Below are 25,189 nucleotides of genomic sequence, written 5' to 3' on the forward strand. Positions count from 1 at the left end.
ACGCCAATATACCACTAGTTTTTCAAAACCAGCCAAAAATTACAAAAACTTTCAAAACACAAGCCATCTCCTGCAACATGAGCTCAGCCATACTATATAGCATTTTCCAATTGTTTTCTTTTTGCTGTGCAACCTCTCCATTACAACTGTTTGTGATTAATATACGCTATTAAAAACAGAGGGAGTGTGCAGTACAGCCAGTCTTAATGTTATGGAAGAAGCCTTTTGCTGTGCACAGTCCAGCAAGCTGCCCTGCATAAAACTGCTGCACAAATGGAAACATTTGCTGTGCAAAGAACATTCACTGTGTGTCAACTCACCTTCATTCTTCTCTGGTTTGTCTGCTTGTTAACTGCAGCGAGAGCACTGCCTCCTCATGAAGGCAGCCTTTGAAAATCTCCAGCTGAAAATTGCTTTTTATCAGGTCATCTTACAAAGCAAGAATGTCTAGCTCTTGGCAGACACAACAGCTTAAGTTAGAGAGGGGCAGTCACAGTGCCCATCGATCAGAAAGAGATTCAGAGATATGACTGAAGTCCTATCAGTTGACCTAACCCTGCCTTCTTGTTTTCCTCCCTCTCCTCTCTGCTTACCCATTACAGCCCAGCCACTCGCCTAGGAGCTTGTCTCCAAGGCCATTTTTACTTGTTGGCACCTATATACACACACTAAAATATAAAACATTTTGCAGCAACACCCTTGTAGGAGTTTTGCTTAATATAACCAGCTTGCCAAAGACCCCTACTATGTGCAACACACATGCATCAGCGTGTTTTTCCTCCTAATACCTATATGAGATTGAGGAGTTCAGCAAATAAGATGCTTGGTTTGAAGAGGTGCAATTCCTCAGAACTGTGATATCAGTCAAGCATTGCAGGTATCACAGAGGAGGATCTCAATGGATTTTAAATATGAAGCTGTTGTTGTTCATTTGTGGATATAACTCTATAAAACACAAATGGAATCAACAGGGAAAACCCCATGCTTTTCCTGATCTGTTTTGAAGACATAATTTAAACTGTTTTTTGAACAGCATAAACTGCAAGACATCTAAGGATTCAAATATAGTCATATATTTTTTATTTCTTTGGCTGGATTAATTCCTCATCGTTCCCATCTAAAGCTCCACAGTAAATCCCCCTGGGTCAGTTACAACTACTACTTTACACTGCTGAATTCTGCCAGCAGTCTGCTCATCATTCCTGCAGATGTTTCTGCTTTTAGGCTTCCTGGAATTTTATTGGACCCATTCCTTTGAATAAACGTATACCCTTTGTAGGTTGCAAATGCACCAGGGAAACCACTGTCCTCTATGGCAAGGAGCCTCCTCACCTTCTTTTTCGGTAAAATCAAGATGGTACACTTAAGAGAAAAACTGTGGGAAGCGAGGAATCTGACTTTTTTCCCACTTCTGAGAAATTTCTGAAAGGGGGCTATGTGTGCTTATGCACCTGGGACCAGCTAAGCAATTTGTGAAGGCCAGAGGCCCCTGCACACAAGCACATAGAAAATTCGTAAAGGGCAGACAGGCTCGAGAGGTCAGGTCCTGCAAACAGAAAGCAAATGTTCACATGGAAGGACTATGCCCTTCAACATAAATACAAGGTAAGTCATATGCCACCTCTCATTATTAGATTTTACCTGTATTACTAATAAAGCAGAATGTTCCTCTACTCACCTCAGTAACATCCATGACTTTGATGGCTGCCAGCTGACCCGTTTTGACATGCCGACCCTGCATAAGAGAGAGAATCATCAGCGCCAGCATCTCACCAATCCCTTCAATACAAACAGAACAAAACATTCAGACAAGAGCTCCAGCGACTGGGTTTTCCCAAACCATGCTGGACCCTTCTGATACTTCGTATGAAAAAACAACAAATACTCTAAATGGCTAAAAAAAAAAAGGTTATTTCTAAATTTTTCTTATACAAATCTTAGAATCCATTTCTTTTTCTCCACATTAAAAGGATGATTATCAAGATTAAGCAAAGATTACATTCACACCTTCCCTTCTATTTACTTTAGCAAAGCTCATTGTCAGTAACAATAGTTTATTAACATGCCAGAATAGTTAAACTCCATGTTTTGCATGTTTTATTTCTATGCATCAGTGCCTAGCACCAGGGTGACATATTACTAGGTAAACACAAGCATACTTAGGGCATTGCAAAAGGACATTTCTCTTTGTTTTGATCTTCACTAGTAAAACAAAGCGAGGTATCTTCAAGAGATGCATCAGACCTGCAATAGCTCTCTTCGCCTGTCTCACAATAGCTAGACAAGAACAAGACATTGTCTCCTTTAACTACACCACCATAAGGGTATGGTTTCTCAGTACAGCTGGAGCTGAATTAATACATCCCAGCTCCTGCCGTGGAGAGATCCTACCCTTCCTTCCCCTGCCTCCCTCCAGCCTCCTGTCACAAATTTCTCTGGGGAGCACTGAGCTCCTTCTGGCACTCATTGGATCATATGATAAGCTGATTGAGATCACTAAAATGGCAGAAAGTTAGCACAGAAAAAGCAAACTGCAGGGTGGGGCGAAGGATTGCAGATCAGGAAATCAAACTGGTTTGCTCTGCAGTCAGCGCAGAGCCAGAGCTGGCAGGAGGCAGACCGCACGGCTGGGAGGGGAGGCAGGCAGCACCACGGGCCCCTCCAGCAGTGGTGGGCTGTAACACGCCTCAGCTGACTTCTGACAAAAAACCTGTTTTTCTCCAGTATGTTTTTACACAAGGTGGGGCCGGCTCAATTAGCTGTTCTGTATTTTTTTTTCTTAACAGGCACTTAGAAATGGCCCTAGTATTGGTATTTTTCAGCTCTCCACTTAACACCCAGCAGTCTGCCCTGAGACTTCCAGTTAAACAGCCTGGTCTCCCAACACCCTTCACAAGCATCATTCCCAAAGGCTCTTCTCTGAACCAGTCAAGCTCTGCAGCAAGAGGTATGCCCACTACATTTCCTCACTTTCATCACAAATAATGATAAAACACACAACAAAACATTTCACTAATGTCGCAGTTCCTCTACCTTTCTCCTCACCAATTTCTAAGTTTCCTAGGCAGAAACCTTTATGTAGCATCCACTATAGCTGATGGACATCAGTAGTGGGTTTTTCCCCTGGGCTAACTTCTTAACCTCTTCACAGACTCTTTGAGACTGGCACCCCAGAACTGAAGCACCCCAAACCACTAGTCTCTTTGGAGAAATTCTGACCCCACACCTTATGATGCCCTCCATGGAAGTAATGGCCAGGCAACGCTGGTGCATTAGAAAGGATGAAATACTGCAGAACTCACAGCCTCAGCTTTCTTTCACAACTCTCGTGCTGCGCTCTCCCCTTATTAACCAATCCACATGCTTTCTATAAATAAATTACTGTACCCGGGCTTCTGCCGGCTCTGTAAATTCTCTTTATGGCATGCATTTCTTTTTACAGCCTGGTCTTAAGCTGGTTTCAATTTTGAAACAAAGTTAGGGTCATAACATGTGTGCAGCGGCCAAGCCTGACCTCACCTTGACCTTACTACTTCTTGAACCAAAGCCTTTCAGCAAGCCCAGGAGAGATGCAACTCCAATTTCCCACCCTGGACCTCTGCCTAATGACAAAAGCCTGTGGTCTTCTCTTCAAGATTTACTATCCCACCAAGGGAGGAGGGGAAAATGTTTTACATCGAGGTGGAAAAATGCCTCCTCTAAGCTCCGTCCCTCTTTTCCACAGCTCTGTGGAAGGAACTAAAAGGCCCAAGGGCATGGGGAAGCACAGTTTGAGGTACAAAAGGAATATGCTAAACGTAAGAGAGGAAAAAGGACATCTCAGAGGACAAAAGCTCATAATACTAAGGAGGGCTGAGGAAGAAGACACTTTTCAAAAAACCAGTGAAATACCATTCCACTGTTCATTCTGCAGCAAAGCGGGGACACTAAAATGGTGGCAGAACATACTCTAAGCAGAAAAAGTGGTACACAGAAAAGTAGCAAGACATCCACAAGATGCCACATATTTTATGGAAATTTTGTTCCATTTGTCTTTTTAGATCTACAAACTACTGGTGGGCTTGCTATTTCCAGAGAGAAGCCTGAAATTTCCCAGGGCTCAGCTTCACAGCTTTTCTCAAGATGACGTTCCTCCTTGTGAGACTGGCCCACTCGGGATGACTAATGCGCGCCAGCCCAGCCGCCCTTCCCCGGCAGCTTTACGGGATCCTGCTGGTGCCTCCACTAGTCCCTGTGAAAACCTGGGCCACGACAGCTACTGCAAAGCGCAGCGATTGCTCGTGTTTCACTTTGCTGTCTCTGCAGCGGAGATGGGAAAAGCTTCTCCATAACCCTCCTGAGGGACTGGAAAGCAAGGGAACTGCAGACTGTGGGAAGTGTGGGCTGCTCAGTATCCCAGGCCAAATTTAAACCCTGGTCATTTCAGAATATTGTTTAAAATTACTCCAAATTCCTTTTTCATAATGTATGCAGCATTCACATTCTAAGCATCTACATATATGGGGGGGGCTGCATGACTTTAATTTATATGAGAGAAGTAAAAGGACATTTTGAAGCCACATTCTTTTCATTAAAATCATTTTTAGAGAGAGGGGGAAAAGCAAACATCACAAGCACAACACATAAGCATGAGCAGAGTTTTTGTTTGTTTATCTGCTTAACAGCTCTGCTCAAGAACAGACTTGTCAAACTATTAGCATGCTGGTATAATTTTGCTTGCAACATGAAATGGCTAAGCATTCTCATTTCGGAAACCCATCTTCAGATTTTCATAGCCAGCTTCTGCTTCAGAAAAATTTGTCTGCATTAAAAATAATTATAATAAAAATGCAAAGTGGTTGAATGTGACGAAAGAACTGCAGAAGTCGTAGATGGCAAAAACCCTCTAAACTCAGTCTCCTGGGATTAAAATTTATTAAAATCCAACTCCCAGGGCACTTCGTAAATGTGGTAACCATTAAGGCCCCCATCCAGACACCATCTCAGCAACACCGCCAGCTAACACTCCGGTGGGACAGCATTTTCCTTGCAGAATAAGGCCCCTGCCTCTGTGTTGTGTGGAGTCGAAGCCCCTTGGAGTGTCCCAGGTTCCCCCCTCCCCAGGGCACCATAGAGGTTCTTGCAGCTTTGTTTCAGCAAATTGTCAGTAATTACCATCCATGTATCTGAAAAACATCACGAGATCGCACAACGTGCATGATGACTGAAAACAGCAGTTTCTTAAAATATTGCTAGATGCCAAATAGCAGAGGCTGGGGATCACAGCATACCTGTCCCTTGTCCAGAAAGTTAAATATGCAATGAAGATGACAGCAACTCAGATACACCTTGTTAAGCATGATGACTGTCTCCAGAGCCAACAGACTGAGGAGGCTGCAGAAGTTGCACTGTGTAGTAGCATCAACAGGTAGTAAAGGCTATATCATCCCAGGAGTGGAGTTTACCAGGTCTCGGGGTGGGGGCCACAACACAACATCAACATTGTCAGCTGAGCCTGGCTCCCACCCCCATGGAAAAGAGCCCACCAACACATTCCCTTCCTTAGACCATTGGTGGGCTTGGCAGTGTTAGCTTTATGGTTGGACTCAATGATCCTTAAGGTCTTTTCCATCCTAAATGATTCCATGATTCTATGTTAAGATCTTATCAACCAAGATTTCCAAACTACTTGTTGTTTCTTATGCATCCTCCCGCCTTTCTTTTCATGCATTTACTCATATTAAAGCACTTGTTTATCCTCCCAAGGAAGCAACATAACAATATTTTTGAGACTGCTACTGCACCATTCTATTTTTAAATGGCCTGTTGGAATGAGCAAGTCAATGGAGCTGCGCCTTCTGACCCTAAATCTTGTCCCATTTCTTCCCATGCGGATGAGAAAAAGTTCATCATATATGGAGTATTTTAAAATACAGCTCTTAGCAACACAGCAACACTGCAGCATTTAACTGGATCTTAAACTGAATCCACTACTTAAGCATATTTCCAGTCATGTCTGATAGCAATATGCTGTTTATTTCTCATCTCAGTGGGCTTTATGCATATTGAAAAGCAGAGGGGACAAGGGGAATCCTTAATAGACTGCTAAGATCTGCAAAACATTATAAATTTCAAGCTTACCCACACTCTTCAACTCAGTTAATACACCTACTTCTTGCCTCTTTCTTCTTCTGCACACATTATTACTGCAAAACTTTTGTTTTGGAAAGGTTCAAAGGCAAACAGTGTTATGTGCTGGTTTTCATGGTGCTTTTTTTTTCCCTAAGATGTCTTAATGTTATCAAAGAACTATGCAAATTAAATGCAAAAGAAACCCTATCAGCTCATTTACCTCCTACCCCCTCCAAAATTATCCAAGATACATAATGCACAGAAATGTTATTCTCCTACTAACACAGTTTCTGACCTGTGTATTAATGTGCCTTTTGGGGGACTGTTCCCAGAAGCTTGCCTCCCAGCTAAATGGCACAGAAGTAGAATATGGAGCATCACACACTGAGGAAGGAAGGCAGCATGCGTGACTCAAGACTTGCAAGCTTGGATTATCTTGTGCACTGTACTATACACAATTAACCAACCTCTGAGCAACCTACACTGACAGTTGTAGAAAGAAAAGCAACTAAATTGAGAAAAAAATCTAATTCACGTTTCAGTTGCTACAATGTACATAGAGGCAGCAGGATAGATTTAAACACGCTATAAAATGAAAACTCACTGTAGTACCACCTCTAAGCAGTGCTGTACAATTCCCCCATGACAAAATCAACTTTTCAATTTGCTTCTCATTTAGTTGGCTCTAAACTCCTACCAGCCTGAGGCAACAGGCCATGGTGCAATACTCCACTATTAGGTTGCACACACCAGTGCAATAAATGATACCTTATTATTCCAATGCATGTTTACCATCAGTTCTTTTTGTCATTTGCCAGCATAGAGAGTTGCAGATCAACCAGCTTTGCATTGCGAATACTTGGACTCTTACACTTCTTCCTACTCCCTGGAAAGACTAGATCAAACGAATAATAAAATCTAACATGTTCTTAAGTAGAAGGTCTACCTAGTTGCATTTGTAGCCAAAATAATGTTGCTCCTACTGATACATCATTCTGTAAGCTAAATAATCATAACCTCCAGTGATGGAGATAAATTTGTAAAAAGGGGGTAATGTTTGTCTGCCATGGAAGCTCCTTCTAGAATAAATATCAACAAACAACCTCAGTACAAAAGCCTGGCAAATCACTGCAGAAACACACAAGAACCAAAAAAGGCCAACATCAATGTTCTTTCTTCCTGTTAGATGACTTCTAAACCCAAACCAAGCAGAAGCTATTAAAGACTCCCACTGTTTAAGTCAAAGGCAGGACAGGGTTCTGTGTTTTCCCTCTGTCTAACTCTTGACATCAGATGCCTGGAAAGCAAAACAGAAAACAATATACTTTCTACCCTACTCTAGATATCCACAGGCTCACTAGCTGTCTATTGAAGAAATAATAATGACAATTTACTCATGCATAGTACTGCATTCTGTGAAGTGTGAAAGACACACAGTTATTATCAGTCCTGTACTTCCAGGGTCAGAGTGAAAACATGTTACCTGCTAAAAAAAAATTATTTTTTACTTCGATTGCTACTTTCCTGGTAGCTTTCCCACTCTGAAAGACGCTGAACATACATTACCAAGGCACTTCTTTCTGCCAAACAGCTCATTGCCTAAACAGGAAAAAGGAAAAGAAAGGGGAGGGGGGAAAAAAGAAGGGGGAAAAAAAAAAAAAAAAGGATAGTGGGAAAACCATGGCAGAAAAACCACATTCTAACTTTCCCAGGATTGCAACAGGTCAATGGCAGAGCTCAGTTAGGAGACATCTCTGCTGACTCCCAGCACCCTGCCCAGCGGTCAGCTAGCCTCACTGATCAGCAGGAGATGTTTTTATCTGATGGGAGAGGTCAGGAAAAGAACTGCAATGGAAGACAACTCTCTTGCCACTCTACCTGGGAAACAATGCCAATCTCCCATAGGACCTTTGACAGATTTGCCTAAATGAGGCCTGATGATTACGCCCATTTCAGTTCGCAGCCATTGAGACACATGATTGAGCAACAGATGAAAAAAAGCTGCCAAAATAAGGGGGTGTTGCAGGGGAAGGGGAAGGCAAGAGATCTAGCAGTGGTGCAGTTTAAGAATGGCTGGCCCTTCGTTACCCAGTCACGCCAATCCCAGTCCAATTGGGATCCCCCAGGGCAACATATTTCCTGGCTCAAATGACACAAAACATTCATTCCCTTATCAAGCAGAGCTTACAGATTCCCCTCTTCCTTCTCCCTCCCAAGCACCAAGCAGGAAAGATCAATGAACTAGCGTTCACTGGCAACACCAACAGCAAGGCTGTGATGCGTTTTTCCACAAGGCCTCAACTTCAGGCCATCAAGAAGTTTTTTAAAAGATATGCCTTGCTGAGTGCTGCCCCTCCACCAGACACCCCAGCCATCGGCTAGCTAGCTGCTGGATCAAGCTTTGCTGCTCTTCAAGGTGATTACCCAGAGCTCCCTGCTCCAGATTCGATGCTTCTTTTACAAGGACACATGAGCTAAGCAGCTTGAGTCCGCAGCCTGGAAAATACCTTCTTCAAGAGCCATCCTCAAAGTCATCAACCCATGCTATCGTCACCAGGCTGTGCCCAGATTTAGTGACCTTCACTAAATACACCATCACTCACTTTCTCTTTATAATACAGTCCTCACCCTCAGCCCTCTTCAAAATGAGCCTCTAACCTCATTATTGCCTGTCCTTTTTTCTGGTTTTAAACATACCTAGGTAATTTATTTGGGACACTACTGAAAGGCACCAACAAAACCTCAAGCTAAACAGAAGAACGAAACCAGAGTAGAGGCATACCTCCCACATGGACACGGTTGGCTCAGAGTGTATTGGCTTCCTCTGGAAACATCAGTTAACATCTGCTGTGTCCAGGTCTCATTCAAAGCAGTTCTTCACCCTACCTTAACAACTTTACCAGTCACTAAATCCAAACCCTCCTGACACCAGCTTGTCTCTTTTGACGACCTGCTGCAATGGCCCCTTTCACCCAGAACAATTTCTTTCTGGCAACTATAATTAAAAACAAGTCAGGTAAAGAGAACATCAAGATCAGAATTAAGAGCAAAATAATAAAGCATGTACTTGTAGATACAAACTGACATGGGCTACAGATACAGATGACTTCTCATTTTACATCTCCAAACACCCTCCATCGGATCTTGGCCACCGGAAGGAGAGGCAGGCCTGATCTGGTGGTGTGGCCATAGCAAGCCCTTGCAGCAGGGCCGACATTGATCAGGTTGAAGGGGACCACCACAGGTCACCAGAGCAAGCCTTGTGCTCACCAGATGCCACCCCACTGTCACAACCACCCACTGCTACTTCAGAGGGACATCAGACACCACACACTGCTTCCACCTCAGACTAAGCGTGGCTCAAAATGACCTGCCAGGGTCCCCACACTGGGTGGAGGGAGGCTTTGAAACAACACCAGCACCTCCTCAGCTGAGAGAGACAGCAAACGAAGGGCAGAGTCTCCGGAGTGACATTGAAATAAGCCTGGATGAAGAGCCTGGGGCGGCTTCTCTTTGTTTGCTCTTCAAACGAATTGATATTGACATTTAACCCATCACCCCAGACATGCAAATCTGAGCTTTCTGACCGAAAGGAGCAATTTACACCTTGTGACCAAGGCCTCCTGCAAACCCAGGCAAGCCTGGGCCCATTTCACTCCACTTACCGCCAAGAAGCTACTGAGAAACCACCTCAGTGTTGGGCACGGACCTTCTGAAAGAAGAGGAGAGATGCTCCTGACAAATTTTAAGTATTTAACCATTGGGTACACAGAAGTGCCACAAGACATACTTTTCTTTGGGGGACTAACCATAGTTAGTCCCTGCCCCTTCGTGCACCAACACTGTTCTAAGCAGCTTTCACTCTCCTGGGGGACACTGTCAGAGGTCATATGCCACAAAAGAAGGAAAACCAAGCTCACAACACACCCTACCAGCTTTGTTGCATTCAGTCTACTGCCAAAAACAGCAGGTCTGAGAAATGAGTGACGGCCAACCCCAGGCGGCAAAAGGGTGGTGTCCCTCACCGGGTGGCATCCAGCAGGCAGAGTATGCATCCGGCTACACTGCTTTGGGTGCCTGGCTGCTTGAGAATCCATCCCAAAATGTCCACCGACCTCCCAGAGAGCACCGGGAGGGGTACGAAATAGAAACCAACCTTTTCTTCAAGTATGCTAAGCAGATGGGGGAATTATTTTGGAAGGTACAAAACCTCACTGTAAATTCAAAAGACACAGTGGAAAGGGAAGCAAAAGGGGAGAACGACTGGCTCCACTGCTTTTATTTCTTTCTTTAACACAGTTTTGGGCTCGCTGTTGTGGGTTCAGCCCACTGGACAAGGAGGAGCCCAACTCACACACTGCTACGTTCAGCTGTTCGCATTGAGAGAGTCCTGCCTTTCGTCCAGCTGCACCACAAGACGCTAACAAGCCCACTGTGTGGGGAGGCTCTGAAGCCATCATTGGGCAGCTTAACATTAATGAGGGGCAAGGGAACGGAGAACTATTTTAATTTATACCATCCCAGTGGAACAATATAGCCAAGCAGAGCAGGGAAGTCAGGCTGCATAATGAGTTTTATTTCAACGTGGTTAAAATGAAAGATTTCACATCCACCTTTAAAAAATTCCAGAACATGAGCAGTAAAGAAGGGAAGTTAATGAACTCTTAAATACACATTTATATATATATAAATAGAATTAAATTCCAGTCCAATAGTCAATACTGCTCCAGAGCTACAACACACAATGAAGGAGGAGCGGAACTTGTGTGGTTTAGGGCTTTTTGCTTTTCCTACTGAGGGCAGACACTGGTTGGCACCTCTTCCTTCAGCCGTTACAAACGTCATCAGTGCCACTTCCAGTTCGTCACATCTCCTCACCATGATGGACTAAGGAGCCGCAATTTACTGCTGAAACTAAAATCTACCTTCTGGGGCACCAGATACGCTGAGGAAGAATTACAAGAGGAGGCATTCCTAAAAAGAACGGGGACCGTGTTTTATACTGTGACCCCCACATGTAAAAGCAAATTAAGAAATATTTTAACAACTTATTTGAAAGATTAAAACATACATTTAGCCTAAAGTTATATGTATTTAATTAACTGAGAACTTGTACCAGAAGACTCTTTCCAGCATTTTTATCTTCTGATACCCTGCCAAGTACAGCTGTGATTCTAAAGCAAAAAAAAAAACGAAAACACCTTGTCCTTGAGAAACTGGCATGTGGCCAGTGAGTGATCTGTAAACAGCTTTGTGTCCACATGAACTATTTTCAAAAAACTCAGGCAGTATTTTCAGACCTCAAACTATTTCTGCTTCGTCAGCACGGGAGCCTGACTCAGAAACCCAAGCCTATACCAACAACCCTTTCTGCACCAGACTTGCCAACAACAAAACACCAACCTCAGAGGTTGCTGGGCCCTTTATTTATTTATTTAGCAAAAGAAGGACCAAATTGAACACAATTTCCTTTCGGTTGCTAGCCGGGTAGTATTTAAGTTGCATTCCCAAAGCCTGTGGCCAACGTGTTTATTGTGTGAAAGGGCCACACAACAGAATAGCCGTTATGCAACATTGTCGGCTCGCAGGTTAATCCACAGAAAGGAACGGCATTCATTAAGGAAACGGAGCCTGCGCATTCTCCAATTATTACTTTTTACCGAGTACTCAAAAACACATCAAGTGCCTCACAGAAACTAGTCAAAACATGTTCACCGCTCTTAAACAACACACTACTGGCCTTCACAGACCAAGCTGAGGTGAACAAAAAAGGAAAGAAAGTCCTCAGGAGGACTCGTAAAGCCAGGCCACAGTGCAGCTGCCACCGCAGCCAGCCCCACCTGCCCTGCTGTGCACTCAGGGTACAAAATATAACGCAGATTAAGCAGAAGTTATTTTGGTGCAAAAGGATTTGTGCAATTGCATTCCACAAGAAGAGCCAGCAGATCAATACTTTGGGAGTTTTTGATCATGGGTTGTTCTACACAACACCAGGCCTGCTGGCGACAGATGGAGTACACTCGTCTCAAAGGGGGAAAAGAATCTTTGCACAGGACTTAGCAGGGCTCATTGAAAGAGCTTTAAACTAGATTTGAGGGTGGAAAGGGATAAAACCAGGCTTGCTAGAGATAAGCCCGGGTGCAGCACACTAATGCTTGAGGTGCTAGCGAGGTCAGACGTTTCAGTGGAGGTAGGGGATGGAGATCCATGCAGCAGCAAAGACAGAAGGGTTATTGATGTGTTAGAAACCACAGAAGCACCTGAGAATGGTCATGTAAGAATTAGGCCTTCTCCCTCCAAACAGGTGGTGGGACCAATAGCCCAACTGAAGTGTATCTACACCAATGCACGCAGCATGGACAGCAAACAGAAGGAGCTGGAAGCCACTGTGCAGCAGGAAAACTATGACACAGTTGCCATCACAGAAACACGGTGGGATGACTCGCACAACTAGATGTGTTGCAATGGATGGACATAAATTCTTCAGAAGGAATAGACAAGGAAGGAGAGGTGATGGGGTAGCCCTGTGTGTTAGGGAATGTTTTGATTGTCTAGAGCTTAATGATGGCAACAACAGGGTTAAGTATTTATCAGTAAGAATCACAGGCAAGGCCAACAGGGCAGATATAATGGTGGGAGTCTTTTACAGACAACCCGATCAGGGTGAACAAGCAGATGAAATATTCTATAAGCAGCCAGGAGAAGCCTCACAATTGCTAACCCTTGTTCTTGTGAGGAAATTGAACCTAGCAGATGTCTGCTGGAAATACAATACAGCAAAGAGGAAACAGTCCAGGAGGTTCCTGGAGCGTGTGGAAGATAACTTCCTGACTCAGCTGGTGAGGGAGCCAGCTAGGGAAGGCGCCCCACTGGACCTGCTGTTTGTCAATATCCTCATTTTGGCTAAGATAGAGTTAATTTTCTTCCCAGTAGCTGGTATAGTGCTGTGTTTTGGATTTAGGAAGAGAATATTGTTGATAAGACACTGATATTTTAGCTGTTGCTAAGCAGTAGTCAAGGACTCTTTAGCTTCTCATACTGCCCTGCAAGCAAGTAGGCTGGGGGACACAAGAAGCTGGGAGAAGACACCACCAGGACAGCTGATCCAAACTGGCCAAAGGGATATTCCATACCATATGACAACATGCTCATTATATAAACTAGGAGGAAAGCTGGCCAGGGGAGCTGCTCAGGATGAGACTTTCCCTTTGTTTTCTGTCCTATTAAACCACCTTTATCTCAACCCATGAATTTTGCTTTTTTTTCCCCCATTTCTCTCCCCCGTCCCACTGGGCGTGGTAGGGAGTGAGCAAAGGGCCGTGCAGTGTTTAGCTGCCTGCCAGGTTAAACCACAACAGTGAACAGAGGACTTGTGGGTGATGTGATGGTTGGAGGGTGTCTTGTGCATAGCAATCACAAAACGATAAGAGCTTTCGATTCTTGGATAAATAAGGAGGGGGTTCAGCAGAAATGCTGCCTTGGACTTCCAGAGGGCTGACTTCAGCCTGTTTAGGAGACTGGTAGACAGAGTCCCTTGGGAGGCAGTCCTGAAGGGCCAAGGGGTCCAGGAAAGCTGGACATTTTTCAAGAATGAAATCTTAATGTTGCAGGAGCAGGCCATCTCCATGTGCCAAAATAAAGCAAGCAGGGAAGGAGACCAGCCTGGCTGAACAGAGAGCTCAGGAAAAAAAGGACAGTTTACAACCTTTGGAAGAAGGGGACAGAACTCAGGAGGACTACAAGGATGTCATGAGGTTATACAGGGAGAAAACTAGAAGGGCCAAAGCCCACCTAGAAATTAATCTGGCTACTGCTACAAAAGACGATAAAAATGTTTCTATAAATACACTAGCAACAAAAGGAGGGCTAAGGAGAATCTCCATCCTTTATTTGATGGGGCTGGGGGGGAACATGGCCACAAAAGATGAGGAAAAGCCTGAGGTATGTAATGCCATCTTTGCCTCAGCCTTTAGTAAGACCAGTTGTTCTCCAGGCACCCAGCGCCTTGTGCTAAAAGACGGGGAGCAGAATGAAGCCATCATCATCCAAGGGGAAACAGCCAGTGACCTGCTGCACCACTCAGACACACACAAGTTTACGGGGCTGGATGGGATCCACCCAAGGGTACTGAGGGAGCTAGCAGGACTGCTCACCAAGTCACTTTCAATCATTTACCAGCAGTCCTGGCTAACCGTGGAGGTCCCAGTTGACTGGAAGTTAGCCAATGTGACACCCATCCACAGGCCAGAAGGAGGATCCAGGGAACTACAGACCTGTCAGCCTGACCTCAGTGCCAGGGAAGGTTATGGAGCAGATCATCCTGAGTGCCATCACATGGCATGTACAGGAGAACCAGGTGATCAGGCTCAGCCAGCCTGGGTTTATGAAACACAGGTCCTGCTTGACTAACCTGATCTCCTTCTATGACAAGATGACCCCCTTAGTGGATGAGGGAAAGTGTGGATGTTTTTTCCTGGACTTTAGTCAAGCCTTTGACACCGTCTCCCCCAGCATTCTCCTGGAGAAACTGGCTGCCCACGGCTCGGGCAGGTGCACTCTGCACTGGGTAACAAGCCGGCTGGGTGGCCGGGCCCAAAGAGTGGTGGTGAATGGAGTGACATCCAGCTGGCGACTGGTCACCAGTGGTGTTCCCCAGGGCTCAGTACTGGGGGCAGTTTAATCCTGTTTAATACCTTTATCAATGATCTGGACGAGGGGATCAAGGGCACCCTCAGTAAGCTGGCAGGTGACACCAAGCTGGGCAGGAGTGTTGGTGTGCTGGAGGGCAGGCAGGCTCTGCAGAGGGATCTGGACAGGCTGGATCGATGGGTCGAGGCCAACTGTGTGAGGTTCAACATGGCCAAGTGCCGGGTCCTGCCCTTGGGTCACAGCAGCCCCACGCAGCGCTACAGGCTGGGGGAAAGGGGGCTGGGAAGGGCTGGGAAGGGCTACAGTGCAACAGCATGAGCCAGCAGTGTGCCCAGGTGGCCAACAAGGCCAGCAGCGTCCTGGCTTGTATCTGAAACGGTGTGGCCAGCAGGACCAGGGCAGTGATCGTCCTCCTGTACTCGGCACTGGTGAGGCCACGTCTCGAATCCTGTGTTCAGGTTTGGGCCCCTCACTGCAAGGGGGACGTGGAGGTGCTGGAGCGTGTCCAGAGACGGGCAACGGAGCTGGTGAAGGGTCTGGAGCACATGTCCTGCAAGGAGCAGCTGAGGGAACTGGGGGTGTTTAGCCTGGAGCAAAGGAGGCTCAGGGGGACCTTATCGCTCCCTACAGCTGCCTGAGAGGAGGCTGTGGGCAGGTGGGGGTCGGTCTCTTCTCCCACAGAACAAGTGACAGGACAAGAGGAAACAGCCTCAGGTTGCTCCAGGGGAGGTTTAGATCGGATATTAGGAAAAATTTCTTCACTGAGAGGTGGTCAAGCATTGGAACAAGCTGTCCAGGGAGATACTGGAATCACCATCCCTGGAGGTATTTGAAAGACATGTAGATGTGGTGCTTAGGGACATGGTTTAGTGATGGACTTGGCAGTGCTGGGTTAATAGTTGGACTCCATGATATTAAAGGTCTTTTCCAACCTAAACAATTCTATGATTCTATGATTTCAGTCCCACACACACATGCCTTCTGTAGCTGTAGGTAGGATATACACTGCAAACTTTTTTACTTAAGTATTTCTAACAAAAATTGCACTTGGGAGTAAAAAAGACCCTCCTTTCTCATGACACTACAAAAAAAGTATTATTCAGCTCATGATACAATACCAGCTATTCCTGCAGACCACAAGTCACTACTCTGGAGCAGAGCTGTCATTAGATGTAATATAAAAATTGTTAGCTGGAAAGGCCAAGTTTTTGGTTGTAAATCACTCAGCAAACTGGAACAAATAGGACAACTTAGTATTACCCTGGACTACAAAAGATGAGTGAGAACCAGAATTCAGCTGCGGAAGACAACTAAAACATTTCGTAACTCCTTATAGCCAGGCAGCTTATCCCAGTATCACCATCCATAAACCTCTCTTAACGCTGCACCACTTCTCAGGTGGCAAAGGGGAAGGGAGAAGAGGATGGCAGGTGCCTCAGCCCCAAACAGTCCCCCAGCATGGGCAGCAAGGCCATCCCTCTGGCCCCGCAAGTGTCCTGGCAGCCACACTTACATGGAGAGGAGAGGGAGCAGGGACACAGCATGAGCCTGGACAGTGTCCCATCTTGCTGAGGGCAGATGCACAGCATAAAGGATGCAAGGCAACAGGCCAGCCCTCCCAATGACTACAGCAGGCTGACCATCATCTCCCGGCCCATCAGCTCATCGCCCTTAAATACAGATATGGAAATGGGAGCCTGTAAACAGTTCGGATTGAAGTCCCAGCTCCTGGCAAACCAAAAAAACTTCTCCAGCAATCATTTAGTCCCGACTCAGAAGCACCCTACACACCCAAAGTTTCCATCCTCAGCTGGGTGTTTTCCAAAGAGGCAGTCATGAAAGATCCCACGTATCTGCCCATACTCTGGTGTCTCCAAGAGCAGATGCAGTTGACTGTGAGGGATGCACCTCTGGATTGCAGCACAGCTGGAGCCAGCATACATCCTGCCACACGGGTCTTTGCAAAATAACCGGTCACCTCAGCCACTGTGGCTCAGAGACAGACCCAGGTGGGGAGCAACCCAGAAACCTCTGGTTAGAGGGAGCAGTTCATGTTTAGGGATTCACAAGAGAAAACACTGCTTAACCTCACTGAGAATTTAAACTTAAAAATTTGTAATCCTACAAACACAGACACACATAATGTTAAAGCTGTAGCCAAATTTAATCTCTTACCATTCCTTTCCACCACTTCCAACCTTACTGAAAGGAGTGGAGAGGGGGACTGGAAATAAATAAATTTTAAAAGAAGTAGAAGCCTTCCACTTGTTTTAAGGTATTTTCTCAGTCACATTTCCTAGGCTGTATGTGAAACCTTACAGAGGAAAGTTTGAGCAACGCTGCCTCAAAAGCTACCTATCACTTACACAAATCACCACTTGAATCTGGAAAACAGTGATGTTAAGCACAATCAGGTACTCTGACCAAACGCTACAGCCATGACCTAAATACATTATGTGGTATGGCGGTGCAGAACAGTAGTTCCTAGAATTAAGCAATCTTCCAATTAAGTGTCATGCACTGAAAACAAAATTAAATCAGCTGTCATGCTGCCTGACTACTTCTACTCCCTTCTCCCCACATCAGGGAAAGAAAACAAAGTCCTTTCCACCAGTCTGAATGCTGTATCACCAGCAGGACTGGATTTCCAAGATGCTGGGGAGAGGTCTACGTATGCCAGCTGTGCCTGTCCCAAATTACAGCACTCTGAGGAGAGCTAAAACAAAGTAATTATTTTTTAAATTGTAATAAAACTGAATTTCTGAAAGTTCCAGTGCTTTTAAAGTTTGCCTTTTAAATTTACAGCCACTTGTCTAATTACTGAAAGAGCATTACAGTTTATTATAATCATGTGTCTGCACTGAAAACATCAATATAGCATGCTGGAATTGATTGCTCAATTATACAATGCACAGCTATTGCAACTGCTGTCAAAGTAGAATTCATAACAAGTCCCAGGGCTTGTCTTTCAAAACACAAGCGAGAGTAATGCTTAACACTTAAACAATTTCACCGAACCAATGGATCATCAGGAAAAGCACATACAAGACAAGATTTAGTGCAACATGCTGTCAATTATGGGCTGTGTTTGAAGACATGCACAGATGCGCCTTAATGCCAAGCGTGGGGCAGCCCCATCAGACACAGAGCTAATTAAGAGCTCACTACGGCACGATGCTTCAGATCTGAGCACCAAACACCACTTCACCACGCTGATCACCTACCCTGGGTGAATAGACCCTGACAGAAGTCAGAATCACACCCACCAGCCCAGTAGGAGAGAAGGTGCTTCACCACCCAAGGGAACTACCCACATTCAGAAACTACATGGCATCAAGGGAAGGAGGGTCGGGGGCAGCCCTGGGTGACCCCACACCAAGGCGCAGCCCTGGGTGACCCCTGACAGCCCCACCTCTGGCAAAGTTGTGCTGAAATGCTGCTCCACTGTCACTGAAGGTGAAAAACACACAGACACACACACGTACACCCCAAAACACGTTTTCCATCAGCACTCACCTCTGCCCGACTCTGTCTATGGCAGGGAGGCAGGCTCCTACAACCAGCTCTTTCCAAGGCGAAGCTGGTGGCTCTCTGATCCTGCCAAGAGCACCACGAGTGCACCCACTGCAGCTACACACTGCCTGATGGAGGGCAATCAGGTCCCCATAGACACACGTCTGTCCAAAAGGTCTTTGTCTACCTAGATCATGGCTTTGGAAGATATTTTAGGCAAAAACGAGCAAAAAGAACAGGGTTCTTGTGCTACTCTTACTCCTTGTCTAGCTACAGCACATTTCAAACAGAGATGCCTGGAAAGAAAATAAACAAAACCAGGCTCAAAGCCCCCAGTGAATTTCAATCTGAAACATCAAGAAAACCCCAAGAGCTTAATTTGATATTACGCTAGGCTTGAGTTCAAATAAACACAAGAATTCAAAGCTGGAAGCATTAAAGATGCCCAGTGCTAGAGAAAGTAGGGAAGGAGCTTGTACTTTCCACTGGTGTAAAGCTACAGGGGCTTCCTTTTCTGATTTTCGCCATAAACCCAAAGTGCAACCAAAAAAAAAGCAAAGCTAAGAGGATCAGAGATAAAATCATCCAAGATCCAAAAAATTAAAACTGAAGGGCTGTAACATCCAAGTTTCTGCAGAGAGCACAGAGAAAGGTTCCTCAATATGCAATTGAACGGTTGGGGCAGAGAAAACACGCAAATGCAAGTTACTGGCAAATGCCATTTCAGAAAAATTAGCAGGTGCTTGATTTTATTGTAATTGATTTTGATGACTCTGCTTTTCATTTCCATTTTTTACTAATGTTTCACTACCTTAGAAGTCATCTTCTGTAGACATTTAAAAACAGATAATGCACAATTTCCATTTAGTCTGCTCATTAGTTTAAGAATTTCAGGAGACACTATTCCAAAGCAAAAGGGGGAGGGGGGGGGGGGAGGGGGAGGAGAAGAAACCCAACATTTCTCCATTATGTGAATAAGCCTGTAGCTGAGAGATTTTATCTACCTAATTATACTGTTTGCCACTTGCATTTATATTTAGTACTGAAATCAGTGAGTGAAATTCATCAAGAAACTGCAAGCGAGATAAAACAAACAGTCCAGTTGACCGCTATGTGAAAATCTTCAAGAACCATCTCTAGCTTCAGTAAAAGCAATTAAAAATGATCAGGAAAACCTACTAGTGTGAATCCAAAGTAGACCACTCCAGCTTTCCAGTCTCCATTTTCATGTTCATTGCAGGCAGAAGTTCATTTGTTCTACTTTTATGACTCCCATGAATGTGTCACACACTCAACACGTAAGTACACACTTAGTAATGACAAGTTTTAGCTCTGCCTCGAGATAGATACCATTCAAAGCAGAGGCAAGTCTGTGCCAATATCTTCCAAGCAAACAAACTAGAAGACACATAACATGCTTCAGTCTGATTTCTTGAAGGAAAATAACTTAAAAAGAAGGCCTTCAGGCTACGTTTCTCCAGGCTGCCCTGGAAGAGACCCAAGAAAAAGTGGGTCAGAAACACAGCAGAGAGGACAGACCAGCCCTGGGAGGAACCAGGATGGAGGTCTGCATGTCCAGCTTGGCATGGCCACCCTGGGGAACCATGCCATGCTATGGCTTTGGCAGAGCCTTGGGAGATAGGAGGTAATTGCAAACAAACAACAGAGTATTTTTACTGGTGGATAGGTCAGCGGTAAGGGAGCTGAAGATATGGCATGTAGGTGCAAGTACAGCCTTATCTTTCATCTCTGCCTCCACCATCAGATCATCAACACTCCCAGCGATGACGATTCTATTCATCTCAGAAAACAGGATCTTAAGCGAGAATACCTAATAAACTCAAGTATTGTTAGGATTTCATTTCCCCCAGCTAGAATCACCTTGTGAATGATGAGCAAAGCCTGCCTTTCTTCAATCAAGATTACCTGATACAGGATTGCATGTGATGCTAACACAGCCCTGGCCTAGGCAAGAGTGACAAGCAATCACAAATAACTGGGGAATGGGGGGAAACCAACAGGGCTTCTTTCCTAACATCTCTGCTCACTTTACACATCCAAACTCATACAATATACATGGATATACCATGACATAAAGATGTGGCAGCCACTCCAGAAAGCTGGAAGGAGCAGCCAAAGAAAAAGCAAGGGGGAGGAAGAAAACGAGACTGCCTCCAGCACCATCACCTCTCACAAAAGATCCCTGCCTAGCCACTACTTGGAAGCCAACACGTGATGGCAGGTCATTATTATAGCAAACAAGCCCAGGAAACAAGTGTGCACACAATGAGGGAATTCCGGCATTTAGCAATCCCAGCTACCTACCACAACCTGCCTATGTGCTCTTTACAGAGGACAGTCTCCCTTCAGAGCACCAAATTTCATTCCTAATGAAAAAAAAAAGTTGCTTCAACAGTGTCTGTGACTTATCACCAACAAAAGATTAAGAGAATTTGGTCCCTCAAAGCCAGACTTAAAGAAGGCTTATCCATTTTAGTGATGCTGTTAATCGATGCTTCTTTCCATCACAGTTAGACACAGGCACTTCCAGGACTGGACTCTACTTGTCCTTCCCACCACTTCAGCCATGACTAAAAGGTCAACATTCAAATACAGGTACCTCAAATGAACATTCAAATACAGGTACCTCAAATGTGACATGGCAAAAAAAATGACCTGGTGTTCAAACACAGGGAAAAAAAAAATTCTGTATTGCTTCCTTGCTATAATATGAGAAACATGTAAGCTGCTTCCCAAATCTACAAAACCAAGACAGTTAGGGCCCCTGAAATTAAAAGACAGAATAACAAAAATTTTAAAACTTAAGAAATAAGTATCTATTAAATGTTTTTGCAAAACTATTTAACAGACCATAAGCTCCCAGCCAAACTACTTCTGAAACTAGCAGCTGTGCCAGAGAACCTCTGCACATATTATTTGTTGATAAACTTCTGCATGCATTTAGATGTTAGCATTGCTACCATTTTTCCTTCAGTTCATGCATGCAGTGACAGTTTGACCAAAACAGCACCTGTATTTCTATCCTTATGACCACCTCCCTAAATCTTGTCAGTCTGCAAATTTCTTTCTAGTCTTTTCAAGCCACATCCTGCAAAGTCCACTACTACAGAAATTATGCGATGGTTTTCTTGTACCACCTTCCTCCTCCTCAGACAAAACAGCCTTAGCATCCAGTAAAGGGCATGCGTTTGCATCTTGCCTTTGCTCTGAAAGATAAAAACACGCCAACCATCTTTCCCCTGTTAAACCCAGTAGGTAGCTCTAACCCTCTGCTTACAAAAGAACACAGAAGCACTAGAAAGATCCTCCCATGGACTATGGGTTTGGGGTTGGAAAACAATGCAGAGACAGGAACATTGCCAGGATCCAAGAGAAAGCTGATTCCCAGGATAAACTCCAGGCGCTGATCACACACACACATGCACAGAGCTCCAGTTCTCCAACTTTGCCATGAGAACTACCAGAAGCTTCAAAACCAAGTTCACAAGGTGATTACTATCCTGAGCAACTTGAGGCACATTGAAGGATATGCATGAACACACACAAATCTAGGGCATTTGTCACCACAAGATAGGGTGAGATGGGAGAAGGCATGTCAAGAAGAAAGGTCTGGAAGGAGATGACACATTTCCACTCCAGCCATAGACTTCCTGTGCAATTTTGAACATGTAACTCAGTTTCCTCTGTTTTTCTTTAATCAAAAAAAATACCAACTTTATAGTGTGTTGTCAGGCATAACTCCTTACTGTTTATTTTGAAAAGTGTTTTGATGTTCCACGGCAAAAGCTGCTGCAGATAGATCACACATTAAAAAACAGCTAAGTATTACCAGGGCTGATGCCTTACATGGGTATTTGCAGTTCCTCTGTACCGAGCAGCTATTTGAGACCAGGAAACAGCAGCCAGCACTTCCAGAAGCACCAAGCACATTTGGTACCTCGCCAGATCCGGAGGAGAGCAGCCGACACCGCAAAAGCAACGCAACAAGTTCATGGGTGCTGAGGGAAAACCAAGGAAGCGGAGTCAGACTTCCTCTTCCTCCAGCAAGCGACTGAGCCCGGACTGCCGGCATCCTGCGGTTCAGTTTGTGAGGTCTAAATATGGGTAACTAATGCTTTGTGGGACATCCCAGGGCAAGCAGAAAACAGCACGAGACCTATTGGAGATCTACATCCTTTTGGACCAGATGCTAGGGGTAGGCAGGATGCTCCAGTGTACATCTCCTTCGCAGAGAGGAGCAGAGGGGATTAGGGTGGAGGGAACAGAGGGACACAGGTCCCATCCCACTGCCCGTGAGGTGCAATGCCACCATCAGCTGTCCCCTGGTCCAGCAGCTCGAAGGCAGCATCCCAGCTGGGCTCACCCAAGTTCTGATGGCAGCTGGGCTGCAGCGGCCCCTGGAAGTCGGAGGAATCCCTTTGGCTTTGAGGAAGTGCCTGGACACGGCTGGAGCAAGGCACGCACAAGCAGCTTAACGACAGGCATTGCATTCCCATTCCCAGCATACATAAAAAGGCATGCTGCAAACAACACTGCAATTTGGCAGGCAGGTTGAAAAAAAAAAGGAGTGCCTATTCAAAAAGGCTACTGTTTACTGTTGCTTCACATGAAATGAGATCCCTCCATGTTTTTTAATTTTTCATTCTTAACCCCATACATGAAAAAAAATAATCTCCTATTCCTAAAAAGGTGGTGTGATTTTTTCAAGGAGTACATGCCTTATAACTTTCAGCTTCTGAGTATTAAATGCTTTCAGTGTTAAATTTGGAAAGGCAGAGAGGGGTTACGAGAAGGATTATTCTAATTCTTTCACTGCTCTTCAGTACAGCAAAAGCGAATGAGCAGGTTAAGACAGTCTCTAGAAGACGCAGCTATTTTATTAAAGAAAGATCTCTTCAACAAACATTAACAGGATCATTTGGATGTCTTCAAGAAGATTGTAAATCTGAGATCTGCTGATGTAGAGGAAATGCAGATCTTTATCTGTAGGCCTGAAAGCAAAGCAAAATAAAATAAATTTCTGAATTCCCTCTCTATAGAGACAGTTTGTCCTTCAGGACAAAGCTCCACTGCTTCAGTGCTGTCACTTCCACACCTTGCCCAGCCTGAAGCTGGAGCTGCTGGTGTACTTTCAGATCTAAGGTGTTCTTGTTTCCAAAATTAAAAGTCACTAGATCCTCTGAAGGCTCTGTGTTTCAGGGGTGGTGAGAAAATACTGCCTTTAACGCAGGCCAACTCCTCCCACACTTCTCAACTGATGGCTCACTCTATGCCAAATTATTTTAAAATTCTGCAAACCCAAGGAAGAAGGTTCCAGAAACAAGGAGCAGCCCAGTGCCACATAGCAACCTACACCTGCAGGAACCCTCTCCTGCACCCTGCAACCTGCCTGGCGTTTGCTGCAGGTTTAAACCCTCCTCTTCAAAGACAATTTTTGCAGGGCCAGGTGGGACCCTCCAAGGAACTCCTCCGAAGTAAAAGATCCTCAAATCCCTGAGTCATGATTCATTTGATGTTGTGATGGAAGACTACCAAGCACCTTGGTGTAGCAGACCACTCCTGTGACCCTTCATTAGGCAAACATCCACATCCTCCTTCCTTGCTCAGCTGCAAGAGTTACAGCTGTATAAAGAAGCCACACCACACATCCAACACCAAGGACTTGACATCCTCCTCCCCACCTCCTCTAGGAGCGGCAGACATTCAGTACATCATTAATTAGGTCCAAAATTCACCCTCTCCCTGATGCTTTTGTGCACCTCTGACTCACTAGAATATTACTAAGGTACAATTGTAGATAATCATGCTGTTAACAACGTTAGCAGGGCAGTTTACAAGATTACATATAATAAGCATGGGTTAGAGAGAAGTGCATCATGAATTTAACAGAACAGTAAAAAAAAAAAAAAAAAAAAAAAAGAAGAGCAACAGTCCAATTATCTTCTCCTTACGCCAAGTTTCAAATAAAGACCTCTGTGAGGCCAACACTATAGCACAGTAGGGAGCAGCACAGTGGGCTAAAATTGTGTTATTCTTCTCTTTGTTGGGAAAGGAGGACTAACAACTTGGACTGGAAGGCATTTAACTATCTATTTGATTAGTCATTCAACAGAATGACGAAGGTCACCAAAGCACCATCCAGCACAAATGCATACCTGACCTCGTAGCACACACAGATGTTGAGGTCCAAGTGCAATTCCTCCCCGTGCTCCTCTTCCTGTCTCCTTCTGAAGCTGGGTTTGAAACCAACAACCTGCTTTATCCCACTTCTCTTAAACTATTAGGTTTCCTGCATTTTAAAAGAAGACCAAGCTTACAGCAAGACATTGGGGAGAATGCAGAAGTTACACATGCAGTACTTACAAATGACTCCTTTATATCCCCCAGGTTATGTGTTTGATATTAATAGGTCCAAACACCAACAGTTAAAGCAAAGCAAGGGAGAAATCCATGGCAAAAAGCTACTTTAAAAAAAAAAAAAAAAAAAAAAAAAAAGCACAGAGACTTTTTTTAGACTTTTTTTTTGTTGAGTAGAACAACCAACTACCTTCAGGTTACACAGTTCACTTTTTCCTAAGCAAGCTGAGGATCAAAGAGGATCTAAACCTCAAAAAAAATGCTAGGAAAGGGAGCAGAGGTTGAGCGAAAGCCTGCCCTAGATCTATGGGTAGAACTGACAGACTCCCACATCCACAGGTACCGCTGCAGTAAGCTAGAAATTAAATTAAGCTGTCTAGGCAGAGACACAGATGGGACAAACTTCATAGCTGGTGTCTATAGCATGAGTAAATACACCCCTTCACACAGATGTTCTGCAGGTTATTTTCAAGGTACAAGCCATCCATAGGAATAAATGAACAAGGCTGGGTTTGCCAGGCAGTTTTTCTGCATCACC

At 44.8% G+C, this 25,189-nt stretch overlaps 1 protein-coding gene across 12 annotated transcripts in view; it reads right to left on the bottom strand.

The window, feature by feature from the left end:
* MAP4K4 (mitogen-activated protein kinase kinase kinase kinase 4) overlaps positions 1-25,189 on the bottom strand; it is a 170,877-nt gene that overhangs the window by 87,849 nt on the left and 57,839 nt on the right. For all 12 annotated transcript variants that reach the window (XM_040584713.1, XM_040584705.1, XM_040584712.1 and 9 more), the window contains exon 3: positions 1,679-1,735. In XM_040584713.1, the coding sequence (XP_040440647.1) occupies positions 1,679-1,735 (57 nt within the window). The remainder of the gene's footprint in view (positions 1-1,678; positions 1,736-25,189) is intronic.

The sequence above is a fragment of the Falco naumanni genome, chromosome 2 (assembly GCF_017639655.2).
Source record: "Falco naumanni isolate bFalNau1 chromosome 2, bFalNau1.pat, whole genome shotgun sequence".
NCBI classification, from domain to species: domain Eukaryota; kingdom Metazoa; phylum Chordata; class Aves; order Falconiformes; family Falconidae; genus Falco; species Falco naumanni.